This window comes from Patella vulgata, chromosome 2 (genome assembly GCF_932274485.2).
Source record: "Patella vulgata chromosome 2, xgPatVulg1.2, whole genome shotgun sequence".
Classification (NCBI taxonomy): domain Eukaryota; kingdom Metazoa; phylum Mollusca; class Gastropoda; family Patellidae; genus Patella; species Patella vulgata.
Window position 1 is genome coordinate 31,571,241 of NC_065880.2, and position 20,806 is coordinate 31,592,046.

The window sequence follows — 20,806 nt, forward strand, 5'->3', positions numbered from 1 at the left end:
TATGATCGTTATTACATAATAAACATTTTCTCCTTAGCTCACTCTTTCATCTTCAGGACATACAGATCTTCATATTTTCTTTCAAAATGTTTTGTGAAATTTTCATAATTTGACTGTGAACTGATCTGGTTGAAAAACGGCGTTATGAGTTAAACAGACGACAAATGGTTTTATCAGATCTGACTTCCTGACTTTGTATCCTACCAGATTGCCTTTACGCCCATCCACGGTACACTTTTTATAAAACAGGGTTTAGAATTCCACATGGAATATGGTTTTAGGGGAATTATTTTTAGAAATCGAATGTGAAAATATCGTGACAAAGAGCTGTTAATAGCATATTTCCATTCGTTCGTCTTATACCAATTGATATGGTTAAAAATATTCACTGCAGCAATTTATATGATACATATCAAATTGAGCATGCTCTAGCATGATGGAAATCGGATTGGTAATACCAAGTATGGTATATGTTAATACCTATTTACTAGAAATAAATGATGACAATATTAAAGCTACCATGTGTGTCGAATATTCGTTTTTGTTCACATTCGGCCAAATTCAATTTTTCAGAAGAGTAGCTATTATCAGTAGAAAGAGCTTAATTTTTCTCCCAACTCGTAAATGACTTCCGATACTTCTGTTCAGATGTACAAAGTATGTAAGTGTATAAATTGAACATATGTACGTAATAAACATATTTTTATCGTATATATGGGAGCATGTGTTTTCTGCTAGAATAAATATATAAATAAACATCGTCTTATGTATTTATATATAGTAGAGTTATTATATATGTATATATACAGAACTACTTACACCCACAAAAACCTTAAAATAACTTCTCTTACAAACTTACAGCTGAACATTTTATGATATATAGACAACTAAGAGGATAGACATTACTGTTTTTATCAACAGTTGATTTTATATGAAACAACTGTTCGTTTAACGAACTTCTCGTATAAGTAAAAGGTGGCATCGGATGTTTTAAAAAGAATATGAAATAATATGCACCGTCCGGGCATATGACATGGGGTGTGCTATGAAAGAATTTTTGCCAGGGAAGCGGCGCTACGGCTTACTCTTATTCAGAATCCCAACTGCCGATGGTTCTTTTACGCACAGGGCAATGTGTACACGGGACATATATAGATTTCCCATCCCATCTGAACTATTAAACGTTGTTTATCGCCAGGCCCCTCGTCCTGGAACATTGACAATGGGGGAAGAATGAGAGGTGATGTATCGGCCGGTATGGGAGCCACGGTGGCTAAGTGGGTAAGACGCTGGCTCGCTAGCCTTGAGTTCGCATGTTCGATCCCTGCATTGGCCGAGAAAATTCATCGGAATTTTTCGACGTGGTACTGGACGGAGGGATTGACAAGGACTGCTGTCTGGTACGAAAAACCGAGGTCCCGTGTATACATTGGCGTGTACGTAAAATATCCCTTGGCAGTTGGAATTAGATATATAAGAGTAGGCCATAGTGCCGCTGCCCGGGCAAACTTTCCCTCATAGCACACTGTATGGCGTATGACCGTCTTCATTAGCGCAGTTGGAACAGAACAGTAGTACGTTAAACCCCCTTTCATTTCATTTCATTGGCCGGTGTATTAGCCCTCACAAACACCCTTTGATAAACACTACTATTGTAGAATATTGTAATCGCCTTTAACAATTTTTGAAATTTCAGAAGCATTTTACTTGTTAATGATTCTGGCAACTTCCCAATATACATGAATTGGCATAGCTATTTATAAGGAGTAAAAAAAAGATGCTAATCTTGTTCTTCAAGTCTTTTGATATATCTGAGTTAATGGAATTATCTAAATAATTGCATTGAGATCACGACTTTCCTTTGAAATGAAAATAAATTCGTATGTATCAAATCCGAATTCTTTTCATTCAATTATAAATATCACGATTCGTTTGATTGGTAAACAGAGACAGAACATAAAGATGTCTCTTTGTAGACCTACGCTCGTATATTGAACGCTAATTCAACATGCTATTAAAATTAATATGTATATCACGAAAATAAAAAAAAAGATAACCAAAAGGTGTACACAATCGACAACACTATTATAAAATATCGTTTGATCCACGAATTATTCAAATCGATTAGTTCTAACTTCAATTATGGTCATATACTGGTTTCACAAAGCCGATTTCATACTCTTAAAGATGTTCGCAGTGTGAATTAGGAATATATGATATAAAGATTTTAAAAAAATATATTGCTGAATTTCATTTTTTATAACATGTAAGAGGTTAAAGTGAAAAATGTTATGTAAATGTTAGCTATATGTGAACTGGTACAAGTGTTATCAAATGCTCTAGACCACAAAGATTTCTTTATGGCATGCTCACTTTTTAACAAAGATTAAAGTGTTAAAATTACGCTGTGCCAGTAATGTTTACTTGTATAATAATCAACCTTCGTCTACAAAGTGCAGTTTTGGCAGGCATTTACATGCACTGTTAAAAAATGGTCAAAAATTTAAAAAAGATTTGTTCAAAATTGCTTCCCAGATGTTTTCGATAAATATGTCCGTTTCATTTGAGAAAAGAAATATCACTGACAGGATTATTACTGATAAGGAAATTGTAGTGCAAATGGCCTCGCAATACTTCAACTTGAGAATATTTCCATTATATGCACTTGTTTACGTTAACTGGAACATCCGCTACGAAAGTACTGTTCCGCAATCATGATTGGGAAGGGGAAAGAGATATAATATTGGGAAATAACATATTCGCTTTTTTATCGAACATTGGGGGACCTAGAGAAACCACACCCGGTTACTCTTTGTCACATACAAAATTTGGATAGAACACTACACAATGGCGGCCTGTTTGATGACAAGTATTTAAGTGGCAATGGGTACAGTATGCAAGTGTTGAATATGCATACTCATTTATAGTCTAAGGTCTGCCATTAAGTCAAGTGGTGTGATTTCGATCCCAAGGTTGTATGTGAGGAGGAGTAGGGTCGCCTGCCCACCCTCGTGGGTTTTCTGTAGGTCGTTCGGTTTCCTCTCACTGCGAAAGATCCCTGCCAGTAAGCGAATTATTGAAATAAAATTGCACCATATGTGATCTAGTTTGTGTCAAGTGCACATTATACCAGTCCTGCTTTGAAGTGAACGCGTTAGACCACTTGGATTGGAACGAAGAATTTTTTTGTGTAAAATGGCAGTAATAACATCCTATATTTTAAAGTGTGTTCCTATCTGACTTGCCTTTTATAAAAACAAACTTCAGAATGCGTAATCCAGGAAATCTCAGACTTCTCGTCTGAAGCTGTAAGGCAGGCGTAATATATCTGACATTCTGAAACGTCAGACGTTTTGTTTAAATATTTCTGTGGCTCGTTCCTAATTTTAGATTTTAAGAGGATTCAAATGTTCAAGTAAACTAGAGAATCAACTGATAATATTTGTCTACGCTAGGTCATTTTGATATCATATTTTTTGTTCCATTGGTTACATAAGCAATGCTACGAAAGAAGATTTATCTGGACACTTTTGTTTCCACTTACGTACTTTCCTTGAAATACCAGGAGATCTTTACTTGTACGTTCAAGGTTCCCATATATTCTTAAATGCAAGATTATGTGACCACGAATGCACAATCACACAACTACCGGGACTTTTTGACGGAGGGCCTGGCAAGGAACAATGTGTAGTCGTTCAGAAGGGACAAAAACGGGGCCTCGTGTATACGCTGGCATGCACTTAGATGAACCCCTGACAGTTGAATTCGAAATGAGTGTAGGCCGTGGCGCCACTGTCCGGTAAAAATGTCCCTCATAACACACTGTAGGACGTATGTCCGTTTTCATCAGCCCGGTCGGCACGAAAAAGTAGGACGTTAAACCTAATTTCATTTCATTTGACTGCAACTTTTAAATATAGAGAATAGCTTTATACATCGAATGAAGTAGTGTTGAATTTGTCCAGACTTTGCCTATATATCATATATATATCGCACAAGACAATGTTCATACCGATATTGACGATTCCAAAACATTACGGTCCACTGCTGTCTGTTTGATAATTCTGCTATTCTACAAGTAAGTTTTTGTTATTTGTGGTAAAATAAATAATCACAGAAAAAATATTTTCCACATAAATATCACATACATGTTCTGTTCACCCAACCATTGAAATATATGATCTACTTTACAGTAGCAGCATTCTCCGCATACATGAACATGTAATAATGGTCTCTTGTCTGGGTTTAGTTTCGTATAAAGGAACGGGGAAATAAACATATTTTAACAAACTCGTCAATAATCGTCTATAGGACATTGTCTGGTTTTATTTTCGTATGACGGAATGGGGAAATAACACATTTTAACAATCTCATCAATAATCGTCTATAGGACATTTTGAGAATTCACTATCTCCTTATGTATCATGTTAATGTCAAACATAACATTGCCCTCATATGACGGGATGGAAAAATAAAGTTTTAACAAGCAAGTCAGGTCAATACATTATACTATTTGGAGATTAGACTATGGTACACAGTACACTATATTGATACACAGGACCCCGTCTTTTTTCACATAAAAACAACTACACAAGGTAACCACTTACTCGGGTACATGCCGTACATGTATGTGACACGAGCCAAATACTTTAAAACGATAGTTTGAATCTAAATAAATTAGACGAGGGCTTGTGTATAGCTTAAATAATTAGTCACAATACGTTTAGTTCAATTGACTAGGGACGAGTGGTAGTCGTAATATACTATAGCTTGTCGTTCTCTTCCACCTAAAGTGATACCGCAGAGAAGGAGTGTCGGGTACACGAACCTTCAAATATATTGTCTGATTCGATAAGTATGATTAAAAATCTTTTGAAAAGAAAGTTACCTTTACACATATTTATTACTGCATAGAATTTTGACAGAGAAAATATCCACTGTTTACTGTTCAGACACAAATTGCACTATTAGAGTGTATTTATGTTTGAATGAATAATGCCATGGTATCATTAAACATTTAATATTTCGGGCGCCAAAGATCCTACTAATGTCACAATCAAACATTAATCTAAACTTTTTCTCTTTTACAAAGGAAATAATCAATACTGATATAATCTCCTACACAACCGAGAAAAAGTCAATTAGGTTTATTTAGTATTTACAAAAACCTTTAAACATCCTTGATATTCGCTTTTTGATGTGTGACTTTGAAACATATACATAAACTTATCTATAAAATTACAACGATAATAAATCACAACCTTTCGAGGTTATATGTGGACACATAGAATAAGGCATAAATTACCACAAAGTAAATATATGTTTTATTTTAAACAGAAAAAGTCATTCAATCAACATTTCCAAGTTAGACAGAAAGAGACCCCTGTCATTAACATTTTCCCTAATTATCTAAACAGATAGCTATAAAATTTGTAATGTCATTAGGTTATTTGTTAATTGCGTTAAGAAAAAGGCTTAATGGCACAACCTTGTGGAACTCATTATGCGTGTGGGGAATTTGTTTTCTTTAGATTCATTTTTAAATCTGGACTTCAGATTTACATTTTATTAATCATGGGACTAATTCGTTTTAACAACACGTAATTTGTGTCGATATTTGAGAAATAAAAGCGAAAATTACTTAATGACAGCACTGGGCCCACGTCTCTATTAACGTCCGAGCCTCGGGCTAAATGTCGCTAATAGACGAAAGCTTTCAATATGAATGAATGACAAGTAGTAATGTCACCGCCCACTTTATTGCCTCGCACAACTGCTTTACAAAAATGAATAAGGACATTGTTCTGTGAAAAGCGAAAGGTTTATGATTTTTTTCATTACAACATAGATCATGAACATCATCTACGGGTATTAAAAAGTTTATTTAAAAGAATCCCATTGTATTGAGGACGGGAATCGTTGTTACATCTACATCAAAAAATCAAATCTAAGATAGCTGAAATATTTCGTAAGTTATTTATGAATGAATCTTTTGTTGTATTGTTGAAGACGAAGTGAAGGGAATTTTTAGAAAGGAACAATTGATGGTGCGATTATTCACCGAATTCAATGCAGGAGAGTCGCGCTAAACACAATAATATATAACATGAAAGGATACATAAAAACAAAACGGCAAAGGGAATAAATTAAGGAATAATGGAAATGTTCAAACTAACAGATCAAATTAAAATTTCAGAAAACGTATGCACTGTATAGTATTAAATTAAGATGTCTGATGTTTCGGGGCTTATTTTGAATATAAAAATGTTAAAAGCACGTCTAAGGATTTTTTTTAAAATATTGAAACGTGTTAGATTGCTTATATATAGCTCCGCCGTGACCTCAAAATCTGATATATAAATGTATGTTTCCCGTGTAACAATATCTGAATTGAATTTAAGAAAACAAGAACATTTGGTTTAAATTAATATTTCGTTTTCGTAGGATTTATTTTAAAACTTATTTTAAAATTCATTTCCTGGGCAAAAGTATTTTTCGCGGGCGAAATATGTAAAGGGTATTTTGTTTTCTTCGCTATTTCAGATTTTTGGGAGTTTTACCGGAATTAAACAATAATGTAACATACTTATTTCATTATGTGTGTTTCCTTTTTTCAAATGTAATGCCCTAGATTGCTACTTTGTAAAAGTAAAGAGATGCGTGGGCTGGGGGGTCTACGTTTGGTTATGGAATAAAATTATGTTATACTACTCTTGCCGAATAAATAATGCTTAACTTAAACAAAACGCGAACTGCGGTGATGCAGTACTATAAGCATAAGGAGTCGCACCAATCTCCGGCTCCTGTAAGGTTCTTGCCTCAGTCGCCTGGATATGAAAAGTTTGACAAATATAAACAATAGCTGTACCCTTTTCCTAACATTAACTGATCCCAGTATTCGGGATCCAACTCAAGTTATTTGAAGTAAACCCAACTCTATATAATACATCTGTATTGTGGATTGCTCTCAGGAGAATCATAATTGATTCTTGCGAAACATTATTCATGCAATTAGCTAGAGTAAGTGAACATTATCATAAAAAGAGTTCATGGCTTTAAGAATTATTTTATCACTTACTAACAATAATATACATGTACATGCATTTAACCCTTACCCTCTTAACTCACAATCACAATGCGAACCTACAGTTATATATATTAAAACAAAACACGCCGTATTCTTCTGCTCAAACAATGAAACGAGTGTAGTGTCATTATTGGAAAGAATCTGGTGTTTAGAGTCCATATTCAAATCAAGAAAGAATCAAAGGATATTAAGCAATTTATGGTTGATACATTATGCATTATCAAAATGTGGCTTTATTCTTAAAGACATAACTATTTCTTTTATAATAAATCTAATTGTCAATTCGAATTCAAAACGGCTTATTCATTTCTTGTACATGTAGTTATTATTATATTAATCGGCTACTCTATAACAACGGAAGTCAAGCATTCAACACGTAGAGATTGTTGTTAGTTAGTTGTATTTTACACCGTCGAACATATTTAGTAGGTCAGCCTTGAAAGTATTGACTCACTGCATCTCTGAACGTGCGACTTTTCTACTAGATACAGACTGACTGTCTAACAGAAATAAATATTTGATTATTTTACAATATTTTATAGATGACTAGTCGACAGATAACATCTCACATGCTTCTTTCATCTTCACTTTACTTTCTCATTTATAACAAATACATGATGAATCTATATTGGAAATGGACAGCGATAGTAAAAAGTATCGTCGAACATTTTCAAACATGGAACAGGAATGATAAATATCGTTTAATTTCAAATCTATATTTCTATCGACTTTAGACTGGCATATCATGTATTTTTTAGAACGATGAAAGTGAGGATGAAATGTCGATAACCCTTGCATAAATTTGAACAGAAACGTTGTTGTCTAAATTATAAAAAAAATATCTGTAGGTCATATTTGATGGTTAACCGGCGTCTATTTATTTGCGATATTGAATAAGAGGATTAGTAGAAGCAATCTAGATTAAACATAATATGCTTTTGTATCACCCAGGTAAAACAATCCGCTTAGCTACAAGTACGTGTGTTATTGTTTTCTCTCCCATTCTCCACTGCTGATTAATATGATGATTGATACGGGGATTTAACCTAGTAGTAATATGTCAACGAGTTGATTTCATATGTCAACCAATAATTACCTTAATCTGAGTATGTCAACTGTCTAGGTTATAGGTCAAATATCACCTACAAAAAATATCTACGTCAAAAGAGTACCATCCCGAGTACCATTCTATAAGTCAAATAAAATTTCCTCAAATAAATGGAAAGATGTATCAAGTGTACCAGCATAATTCTCTTGGATATGGGCTGTGAATTCCCTTTCGTCTCCCTTTCATATTCTCACTTATATTGGAATCGGCCTCCCAATCCCTTGTTTGGAAGATTGTTCGGCAACACTTCCCTACGATATCACTCTCTGTGAAAGTGTACATATAGCAGTAGGTGTACGACATGCATCATTAATCAGTGCGATATTTATTATGGATATTCATAAAACCAAAGATTCGTGTTATCGACGATGATGTGTATACCATTACCGGTAGTAAACCTGCTTGGATCGACATTAATATAGCAAACTTGTATTGGCATATCAAACCCAAGAGAATTATCCCGCAAAACATTTATGATGATATTACATTACAATAACCGTGTCGGTGATGAGCATTTTTCATTTTGACATAACCATGCATGGCTGATGACACAATATAAAATATGTATTTTTAATGTGCTTTATCGTCGACTGCTAGAACAAGATAAATGGAGTTTTAACGACTGACAAAACTCTCTACAATTATTATACGCACAATTAATACAAATACAATATCAATATTAATGGCTTATTGATATAGTTAGAAAAACATCCTGCATCCTTAGAACTACTTCTATTTTATTTGATCAATGATTTCAGAGAACGAATTAAATGTTCTGTCTTCTGCATGTCTGGTTTATGAATACAGCCAATAAAATATATAAAATTCATGGACATATTTTATCCAATTTGTGACGTCAACTTTTACCAGAGAAACGTATCTCGGATGATAAATGTGGAATGTATTATTTTGGGTTATATCGTACTAATATTTCTAGCAGTTGTCTGGACCAGCAATATCGTTCTAAGACAGCAGCGTTTTGTGAATGACAGCACTAAGTAGCTAACTAAGTCTTGTGGATATGGAGCCGGATATAGATGATATACGTGTCTCTCCCCTCTCGTAGAATACATAGCACCGTAACAATATCGTTGCGGCAAATACAATATGGTTTTATATGGTTAAGTATATCACGGCATAAAGGTTATAACTACATTGTACTAGGATTACATATTCAAGCATACGTATAATGAACAAAGAAAACGTCTTCCTAAGGACGCCAATGGGTCTGCCCAGCCGAGGCGCGTTCTTGCTTTTTATATTCCTGATATTCTAGGATAAGTGTTTTTTTTCCTTATTTGATTGGTTGAATATGCCCAAATATGGATTATGTAAACCGCATCTAAAATATTTTATGGTTTGACAATTGGCCTGGAATCTACCTGGCATTTTATTTACGATATCTGTTGGTGACAGATGCGTCTACAAAATATCGTAATTGTGAAATAAGAATCAATATTTGAAAACAAATTAATTGCGCTTTAAAAACACATGTAGTCTAACAGAGAGCTTTTTAGGTCAGGTTGTTATCATATTCATGTTACATGTATATTAGATTTGTATATGGCATCACACTCTAATTATATTACAAAAATTAGAAGACGCTGTTGATGGTATATTTGTTTTGCCTGGATCTTTAAAGGGGTATATACGTCGATGCAAGCCAGAATAATCTGTCGTCATAAATTGGCTTTTAACCATACTAATTACTGAATATGCATATTAATTGTGAAGTTGAGATTATAAAATGGCCGCAACAGACTTCCATAGTACCACAGTGAACAACCTTATTTTGATAACCTACCGATTTAAGAATTAAAAGTTTTCAAACGTTGTACTCGAGAAATGTGGTGGATTGTAAGATTCCATAAGTTTGCAGATAACCATAATATAGCATGTTTTAACTCCGTGCAAGGGATGGAGATTGTTGGGTTTTTTTTAATTAATAACAATATAGAGCTTCTTTAAAATAAAAATTGAAGTTCCAGTCTATCGTATTTTTTAATCACAAAGTAGAGTTAAGAAATACATTTGAGAAATCTCATTAATGATGGTCAGTACCATCAGATATTATGATTAATTACAGTTTCTATATTATGTTTAAGATGTTTTTCTATTAAACCAATATTAATACATTTCTACAAGAATCAACATAGAATAATCTATAAAAAGTACTTGTATAATGAATAGTATATAGAATCTGAAAGCTTTCAGCTTTAGAAATGTAGCGAAGAATATATAGTTTATCGTCATTAAACTGCTTGTTTCTGAAGAAGAAAAACATTTTAAAATTATCTTAATGAAGTTGACGTCTGTCTTTCAATTTGTCTTATTTTATCATCATAATGTAAGTAAATAGTTTACTTCAATTAAGACGCCCAACTTCAAAATAGTTACTATAAATATAGTATAATACATATAATCCTGTTAATTAAACTAGATTTTAAAGTCCTATGTCAACAAAATGTCTTTAGCAAATATATTAAAGATACCGATTCGAGAATATAAAAATGAAAATGTTAAGCCTCATTTTGTGGGTGATTTACATCATAAGATCTGTAATTAATACCAGTTTCGTTGTTTTGGTCCCAAACCATCCCTTTCCCTTCCCTTGTTACTGCTAAAGACTCACTTAATGAAAATACATATATACAATATACATCTTTGTGTTGAGTGGAAGTTAAACTAGATCTACATCCCATAGCTTTAAATTGCCCGTGTCTGTTATAACAATATTGGTCATCTTATGACTAATGTAGAACAAAGGTTATAGTTCGTTAATCTAAATCGAGCAGTTAGCCGAGTGTTTGGCTATACCCTGCCTCGTACACGGCACCAACACTGTCATACATTTTCAACGTAAGTTAGAACGTCGCTTTAAAATTATAGTATTTATACACCTGTAATGGTCTCATTAGGTAGATAAAGTATGTAAAGTCAAATGAGTCTAATATTGTTAATCAAGTAACTAGGACACAAGGAAAGAAAATATTGATCATCCCAGTAAACTAATTAGTAAAAATACGATTATTTCCCCTCGTTAAGTATACAGAATGCTTCATTAAAACTTCATTAGCAAATCATTTTCTGTCCTTAATTCTATATAATTAATTAGAGTCGTGAAGTTATTCGACTGTGATGAACTAATTGTTCAAGTTGGAAACAGAATTATCACTGGCAGGATTATTCCTGATAAGCAGATTGTACGGCAAATAGGCACGCAAAACTCAAGAATATTTTCATTGTATGCACATGTTTACGTGTACTAAAATATCCGGTACACATGTCCTGTACTGAAAACATGATTATAAAGTAACCACAATTTTTGTTCTTTCACAATTTCGAAGTGAGAGAATGGGAGGTGGTTCAAACCTGTGATCCAAACCAACGTACTTTACAAGGGCGGTGGATATTGTGTAATACAAAGGTATATAAAATGTACGGATGTAACGTCGCTGTATACAGTGACATTAGGTATTATGTTATGTAATGTGTAACGGGTATAACGACGGTTTGCAGTGGGTGTTGTGTGACATACAAGCATTAAAGTGCATAACAGATATAACGACGCTCTGCGGTGACATTGGATACCATGAGAGTAGACATTGTGTAAGTCGAAAAATGACTTTTGTACACAAAATGAAGTTATCTTGCGTGGTTTGCGATACAATAACACGAATGGCTTCACGTGTACGCATCATATGGCTCGTTAATTCTTAAATTTTATTTTAACCCCGAAATTGAGTAGGATCATGTGAAATACATTGTCCGCAATATGTCATAAAACGGAACTAGAACCAATGATGGACATTAATGCTGAAAGAACCAGTGAAAGCATGCACATGTACGTGCATTACATGTCAATCACCCATAAAACATCTCCGTTCTATTATTGCATTTTAATTTCACGGATCTAGAACTCTTTTGTCTCAAATCAGATAGCATGCACGTGCCTTTGCCCGGAGGTTATGAATTACGAATTCATTTTCTGTTTCGAGTATTATTCAATTCGTGTCAATAATTGAAATAAAATTGGATTTTTATAGCTATACCCTGTCATGTCAGTTTACATAAGTTGTTTTTTGTATAATAAATTTACTTTTTTCACATTGTAATTTCTAAACTGATCATGCAGAATTTGCATCAAAATGGATCGTTTTGCTAAAATAGACCCAGTTGTAATAGCTTATAACATTGAAATATATCCATCTGCAATTTTATTGAAATTTTATTGTCATCATAATTCACTTGGACTTCAGGTTTTTAGAAATTATCAGAAATATTATCGTCAGATTACAGGAAATCCTTTGTCATTTATAGAGAAATAAATATATGATAATTGTTATTATGAAGTAGTACCATCATATTTTGATAACATAAATAGGTTGTCTCAGATTACTTGTCAGATTGTGGATTCCCTGTGGGGCTAATTTATAGAGGGTGGGGACTGGTTTGCCGAGGCCGCGGTGTGTGCTGTTTGAAATTAAGCAACTTGCCAAATTGTGGGGGCGATAGATTTACTGATAAATTTCTGTATCTACATTAAATTTTGTAAGATGTCTTGTAGACATCAATATGTGTTTGGCGGAATATAGCCTGGTTGGTGTTGACGTGGCATTTAACACCATTGCATTTACGTTTGTAGACTGATAGGTGAACATTAATATTGTATCATGTATATTATCTAAATATGTTGGAAAATCCATTATGACTAGATTAAATCAATGAGAACTTCCAATATTAAGTTTAGAGGTGCATATATGTACAACCGCGGTGACAAAATAAATAGTACCCCTCCAAAGAATCGGATCCCGTGGAATATATTGCCGCTAAAATGCACGTCTGTTTAGCCGGAAACATATGGACAGTAAACAGATGAGTGTAGACTATGATTATCATCTAATCAATTGATACAGCAACTTATATCCCAATCATTCACACTTTTCCTTCTGTCTTCTCCCGCCGTGAATCGATCAGACGCCAGCCAACATTTACATCCTTAAAATTACAACATGGAAAAAAATATTCTATTAATTTTGTGTGTTTTCTTTGGTTGTGTCTGTCATTTTTATGAAGATGAATGAAAAATTTAGGAATAAATCCATTGTTGATGCCGTGTTTCCGTTCATGGTACATTTCCCGCCACTTATTTCGCGCCGTTTTTAGGTAAGTCAATTCTAGCGTGTGTTAACGCGTGCGCCTCATTTACTCCGATATTGATCTGCGCATTTAATTATTTCGCTTGATTTGATCTTCAGAAATTAAAGTCATTTGAGAATAGTTGCATACAAAGTCTTCGTTTTCTAATCATTGATTTCGATTTTCTCCCAGATTAAAGTCGTCAATTTGCATTTTTTTTATTGAGAAAAAAATTGGATCAAAATAATTTAGTCTGTCTTTAGTCATTTTCTCTTTATCTTTGATGATTTAAATGATTCTCATAACACATATAAATATCCAAATATTGCCACAGGATTTTTTTAGTCCCGCAAATTTAAGTACAAATGCATCAATCTTATAAAATCCTTCACATCAAAGGGGCTTGATATCATTACGGACAAATACTAACGATAGCGGGCCGTTGTGCATGAATACATATGAACAATTGCGCGTTAAGTGCAGTGAAATAGTTCCACTGGGTTGATGGCCAAAGAGTGGGGGTATTCAGAAAATGGAGTTCTTTTTTTAAATGTTGATGATGGAGATCATGAAATACATCACGACCAACTATGGCATCAAAAAGCACCCGTTTATTATACATTTTTAAGCGTTTGATTTAAGTGGTTTTGCTCAAAAGATGATTTTTTTTAAAAGTAAGAGATATGACAAAAATGTCCTGCTCAAGGAGCAGGAAGAACATATCAAAAAATCAACAAGCGTTTCCTTACAAAATGATTAATTTTCTACTCAAAAGGAACGAGCACTTGAAATAAAGTCATCGAAAAAAGGATCAAATAAATAATGATTTCTTAAAACATAAAAATATGCTGTTTTTTTCTATATGAATCACCTTAGAATAGATTAAATACAAAATAGCACTAGATCACAAAACAAATTATTTAGGGTGTGCTTTTTACATAAAACATGCTGCTTTTTATGAAGGAATAATATCTATAGGAAGACTTGAAGTATACGATGGTTGTTAACCCCAAAGGATAGTATCCAATGATACTAGAAAAGTTCATAAGGCATTTAAAACATCAAAAGAATTTGGCAGTTCATAACATTTACTTCTTCTAAGAACGGAATGTCGCCTTCACATTTATTTTATTAAAAAGTTGTTTTTATAAACCCTGAAAATTCTTACTCAATGGCACTATTCAATGAAAAACGAACATTAAGTCTTGGGATCTTTGTATGATTTCATAGAAAGCTGTTGGCTTAAAATCATCTCCTTGGGGAAAGCCTGTAAAATTGGTTACAAAAGAGTTCATTGGGAAATGCCAAAACCATTATCAGACATATTTCTTGCATATTTGATAAATATTTAGAACTTTTGAAAATATTTCTAAACAGTGGGATTTATGATTGAAATAACTCATATCAAAGATGATTAATCACGTTCTTCTCGTCTTAAGGAAGATCTGATAATTTCATTTCCTTTTCATTTATTTATACTGTCCACTGCTTCCTTCACCTATTTATTTCACTTGCCCTCTCCCCTTACAAAGGACACAGTAATTGATATATCCATAATTCATTGATTTACTCATCCATCCACATTTTTGTTTCTACATGTACTGTCAAACCACCAATGACTAAAAAGCTGTTGTTAATATAGCCGAGTTAATCTAACTACTTTAACAAGAACAAGTGTTCATATACTCAACATATAACAGATATATGTTTCATTGATTTTAGACTATAAATAGATCGATATGATTTATTTATCACCAAATCATCCTATTGTATCGATCTTACTTGTCAGTATCTTTTAATGTTGACATTTAGGTAAGTGTCTAATGGGTAATACCCGATCATCCGCGGTGAAATGTCAACTCATAATTAGAAATGATTGAATTCATCGCCTGATTTCCTTTTTCCAGAATCATATATTTTCAGTATAAACCCATGCAGTATAAAGTAGTGTTCTTCAGTGTAACATAAACAGTTAAGGGTGTGTATTGAAGTATGCACATCATAATATCAGTGTGTGTTAATATAATATAATATTGGTTTCATTTATGAAACAATATTTTATACAGGTGAATGAACGGGCTAGACATTTAGTATAATACCGCAGATATATACGTTTGTGTATACGTGTACTAGGAATTAACTGAAGATATCCGGCAAAACATTGTACTAGATATTAAGTATAATATGTTCGATAAAAGGTAAAACTTGTACTAGAAATTAAGTATAATACTGAAGATTTTCAGTAAAACATAAATATAAATTTAGTAGTATATTGCAGACGTTCAGTATACATTAGCTCATATACATGTACTTGGAATTGAGTATAAGATTGAAGATATTCAGGAAAACATAACTGTATATACTAGACAATAAGTATAAGGTTAAAGATGGTATATTGATGTATAGTGTATTAATATCATATCGTTTATATTTATTGTAATTCAATGCCAAAACGATTGCCAGGTTGTATCATTTGATTGGCAGTTTTACCTGAACCAGGCAAAATATGATGTATATTCCAGAACAACGTCAAGTTGATTCGATTAAAATCTGGGACTACGGTATCCCTTCCATGTAACATTATCATCTTAAAATTACAAGCTTGCAGTTTTCCAATAACAAGCTAAACCTCAACCCCGTCGCAATTCTAGCTGGTAGTACACAAGCCATACTGTACAAGCCCCAAAAAGTGCAGAATACAGCTGCCAGGATCATATCCAGAACAAGTCATCGCACATTACCTTCGTCTTGAAATCCATGCATTGGCTTCCGATTCACCAGGGTACAGCACCCTTTTATCTTTCAGAACTACTAACTGTATACCAACTCGTATTTTGAGATCCCAGCATCATAACCTTTGGTGCATTCGATCATCAAAATTAAAACCGTTCCGAGATAGAAGCTGCACCAAATTATCCTCAAAATATTCGCGACAGCAAACCTCTTACAAGTTTCAAATCCCAATTAAGAACTCACTTGTTCAGACAATCTTATGTAGACTAAACTGAATAGTTTATTGCTCTTAAAAGTGCTTTGAGCATGCTTATCGATGGATTTTGGGCTCAAGAAATGGTCATTTATTATTATTATTATTATTATTATATTATTATTATTAATTGCGGGTAACCCTCACCTGAAATATATTTACAAACTATCGTCATTTTAGAAGACCCGATAACACTGGTGTGACAATATTTTGCCATTCTATATTCATGTGTCGTTGTCAAGTTTAGCGATTGTAGCTCATCGGGTGGGGGGGGGGGTACTTCACAGCTCAAAGAATGATCAATTACTACACACGGTAGTAGTTTAAATATATACATTGTCCTTTCATATATGTGTTCATCAGTTAACCATGATCACATGCTAACAACATATAAACCATAAGAGTAAAGATTCAAATCTGATATTTTTAAATTACACCAGTGAGTAAATACTTGTCCAATAACTGAAGCCCACTAATAAAATAAAACCAGGATTTTTTTCTGAATGACGCAAAGCTTCATCAAAGATATTGTGACAGGGAAGAGGAAGCCCCCTAATGGTTGGACGCCGATATCCTAATGCAAGGTTAATTTGAAACTGAGCAATACTAGTAGTGTGATGGCTCGTAGAGTAATTAAGAGAATATTGGAAATAGAGAAACTACAGTTACTATCACAATACGAATGACGCTAATATAGCCGTAGTAGTACAGTGCTAAAAGGTGTCTCGCAGTTTGTTATAAACTCAAAGCTAGTTATTTGTACACCAAAATATGTTTTAAGTGAAGTCATGGTACGCGGAAAGACAGACTTGTTAATTAACTTTAAGAGAAGGGGCATGTGGTTTAATTCGGGACTTACAGAAAAGGACACGTTCAATCGCAGCGCAGCGTTTTCTTAACTAACTCTACATCACTATTGAGCTAATCATATGGACGTTCGCTGGGCACATAAAACCACGCATCCACCACTACGTTAACGGTAGAAGAACAATGATGTACTATCGGAATATACCACATGTATATACCACAAAGTCCTGTTTGATCCACAACAATATATATATATGGCAAAACAGCTGATATATCTGTAGTAGACGATTTAATCGAATCAACTTAACGGAACCACAATATACCACTCTAAGAGTAGAAAATGTTGTTTATATTAAAGTGACAATGACTTACCTGTACCACTCTAGTCCTTTATCATAATGTCGATCAAAGAAATGGGGTTCTGGGCCCGGGGCTCGTACATCAGGGTGAATCCTTAAAAACTCCAATAGGGCCCGAGTCCCCCCTTTCTTTACTCCGATTATTAGAGCTTGTGGAAGTTTTTTACTCATTTTTTGTCGTATTTTTGTAAATGTTCTTGGGTTGTTGTACTGAATGACGGTTATGTTACCAGGTTGATGAGTCGGTTGCAAGAAAGTTTTATCGGTATTATCCATAGTATCACTATTATCCGTGTTATCAGTATTAACGTTACTCTTTCCATCTAAATAAATACTACTATCTGGCGTATTTGTCGACTCGGCATTGTCAAAATTCCTGATGTCCGCCTGAGTCCAGAAATACTTTTTATTTATATCCCCTGATTTTGAATATTGCAGTTCGCGATTATGTCGTTGAATGTTTTGGACAAGTCTTTCCACGTGGGTATCGGGAGGTTTTTCTCTGGTATACACAGGTATCCTGTTCCCCGTGTACTCGGGAAATCCCAAAGTCGTACACCACGTTAGCACAACAACGTAAACACCAAGCATCGTGAAACCAATAATTGACATTATAACATATGACAATAAACGCTTATATGGGACATAGCGAAATATTACCATGTCCTTAACATCGCATGGCTTATCTCCCTTTCTTCCATACCTCCTTTAATAACACTTTGACGTTCCTTCTCTCACAATCATCACCTTGTCAACACCGTGACGTTATAGAACGTGAAGGAATAGAATGGTAGTATGATTATAAATCCCATGTATAAATATGAAACACATATGTACGCTTTCTAACTTTAAGGTGTCTTGTATTTATACACACACATTCACTAATATTATTGCTAACACTCAAATACACTATAAACCATGCACGGCTCACGGGTTAGCGCGTGTATCACCTATTGTATGTTGAAAATAGCACGTGACAAAGCTAATCATCTGATTGGCTGATATACAGCTAGAGGGTTGGACTAGTTTTCTGAATGGAAATGGTAATGGTTTTTAGTTGAACGGCTCAGGACAAGGTAGTTAGCTAGTTAAAGGTATGGGTCAATGAATTTTGTTATCCTATCTGTAAAATCTGGGAAAATTAGACATAAAGAATGTTGTTTTGTGTTCGTGTAAAATTGAACGGTAAAACTTTTACCAGCGAATCTTTAGAGATATAAATAAATGCCTTTAAAAAGTTTATTCTACCATTACGGATATTATGGAAATCGTTTTTAGGGTGTGAAATTTAATCATAGTTAAACATATGGGTCATATGATTCTAATCTTAATAAGTTATAGGTAACAACGAAATAAATTTCTTCACCTCAACTAACAAGTCAACATTCATGTCATGGGAAATTGAGTAGTAACAGAAAAACAAATTTAAATCTTAATTCCAATTTTCAAATGATATGAAACGAGCAGTGACCCAAAATAACAACTTTTAAAATGTCTGCCGAACTATCGCTGTGGATATTAAGAAGTGACATCTGAGTGTTCTAGTCAATGTACTCTTTCTACAACAAATGGTAACACCTTTTAGTATACAAAGCTGCAAATAAAATCATATGTCTGTGTAATTCTATTTTATATTCTGGGATATCATACGCCTGTGGTTGATTTGTTTTATATTCTATATTCTGGGGCATCACAGGCCCGTTTTTAATTTGCTTTATATTCTGGGACATCATAGGCCTGTGGTTGTTTACATTCCGGGGCATCATAGGCCCGTGATTAATGTGTTTTATATTCTGGGACATCATAGACCCCTGATTAATTTATTTTATCTTCTAGGGCATCATAGGCCCCTGATTAATTCATTTTATTTTCTTGGTCATTATTTATTTTAGATATTAACATAATAACGTCGGACTGTTTTAGACACATTCATGTGTGCAGTTCAGTAAAGAAAAGCTGCCGATTTGTCCTTCGAATTACAACGTTGCCTCGTTGTCTCTTTAAACATATTTCTATAAACAGTGGGTGAGTAATAACCAAGGGTAACAGGAGAAATAAAACTACACAAAAACGACAAGTTTCGTGGAGAATACACCATGATTAATGGGACTGTCATTTAAAATGTTAACTTTAGAAATCTAAAATTCTGACTTTAAAAGTTTCACCACAGTAGCAAATGATTTTCAAATAGGTGTCAAAATCTTGACTTTATTTTGACCTAAAATAATGAGGTTATTCAACTTTAATGTCTCATCTGTGGAAATTGAAATCAAAGCAAATTCATAGTACACAAGAAAGAAAAGGACACATTATATGCATTGATTTTTTTAATTTGCTCTGCCAGTTTGTCTTAGGATTATGGAATTAAAGTCACGCTCACTCTATCACAACCGGTATATCCAGAATACATCATTGGACGGATAGTTCTTAGATTAAGCTAACGTTAGATTGCTTTGATTTCGATTTCCTCAGATGAGACATTAAAGTTGAATTACCCCGTAATTTTAGGTCAAAATAAAGTCAAGCTTTATACGATTAAATTTAATGTTTCGAAAGATTAAACTGGAGTTGGATTTCTGACTAAATTTAGTTTAATTTTCGGCTTTCTATGTCCATAATGGAACCCAAAATTGATAATATCTGAAGACTGGTTTCATCTATAGGCGAAACGAAAACAAGTTATCATCGCACAAAACAAATCAAACAAATATATGAAATGAAATGAAATGGAGTTTAACGTCCTACTGTTCTGCTCCTAACCTGGGCTAATGAAGACGGGCATACGCCATACAGTGTGCTATGAGGGAAATTTTGCCCGGACAGCGGCACTACGGCCTACTCTTATATCGAATTCCAACTGCCAAGGGATCTTTTACGTGCACGCCAATGTATACACGGGACCTCGTTTTTTCGTCCCATCCGAACGACTAGACAGCTTTCCTTGTCAGCCCCTCCGTCCTGCATCACTGACAAGGGAGAACCACGCCGGAAAATCTGGGTGAACTTTCTCGGCCAATGCAGGGATCGAACACCCGACCTCCAGGCTAGCGAGCTAGCGTCTTACCCACTTAGCCACGTGATCCCCATCAAACAAATAAAATCCAACGAAAACGACAAACCTAAGTAAATAGGTCTACTTTCGCTTACTCCGTTAAACCTAAATTCAAGATTGTAACATATCCGCCCAATCTTTTCTTCGTTTTATTTTGGCCTAATCCCAGATCTGCTTTTAAACAATATACTTTTTGTATTAAGCCCGTTATTTTAGAATGCTACAATATGCACAGGGAGTTTTATATAACCCAATATATCTCTGACAT

General features: G+C 34.1%; 1 protein-coding gene across 1 annotated transcript in view; it reads right to left on the reverse strand.

Moving 5' to 3' along the window:
* The window catches only part of LOC126811081 (heparan sulfate glucosamine 3-O-sulfotransferase 6-like), a 95,550-nt gene extending 77,164 nt beyond the window's left edge, over positions 1–18,386 (reverse strand). Inside the window, exon 1 of the mRNA XM_050536557.2 lies at positions 17,500–18,386. Within this exon, the coding sequence (XP_050392514.1) occupies positions 17,500–18,149 (650 nt within the window). The 5' untranslated portion in view covers positions 18,150–18,386. The remainder of the gene's footprint in view (positions 1–17,499) is intronic.
* Between the last annotated feature and the right edge of the window lie 2,420 nt (positions 18,387–20,806).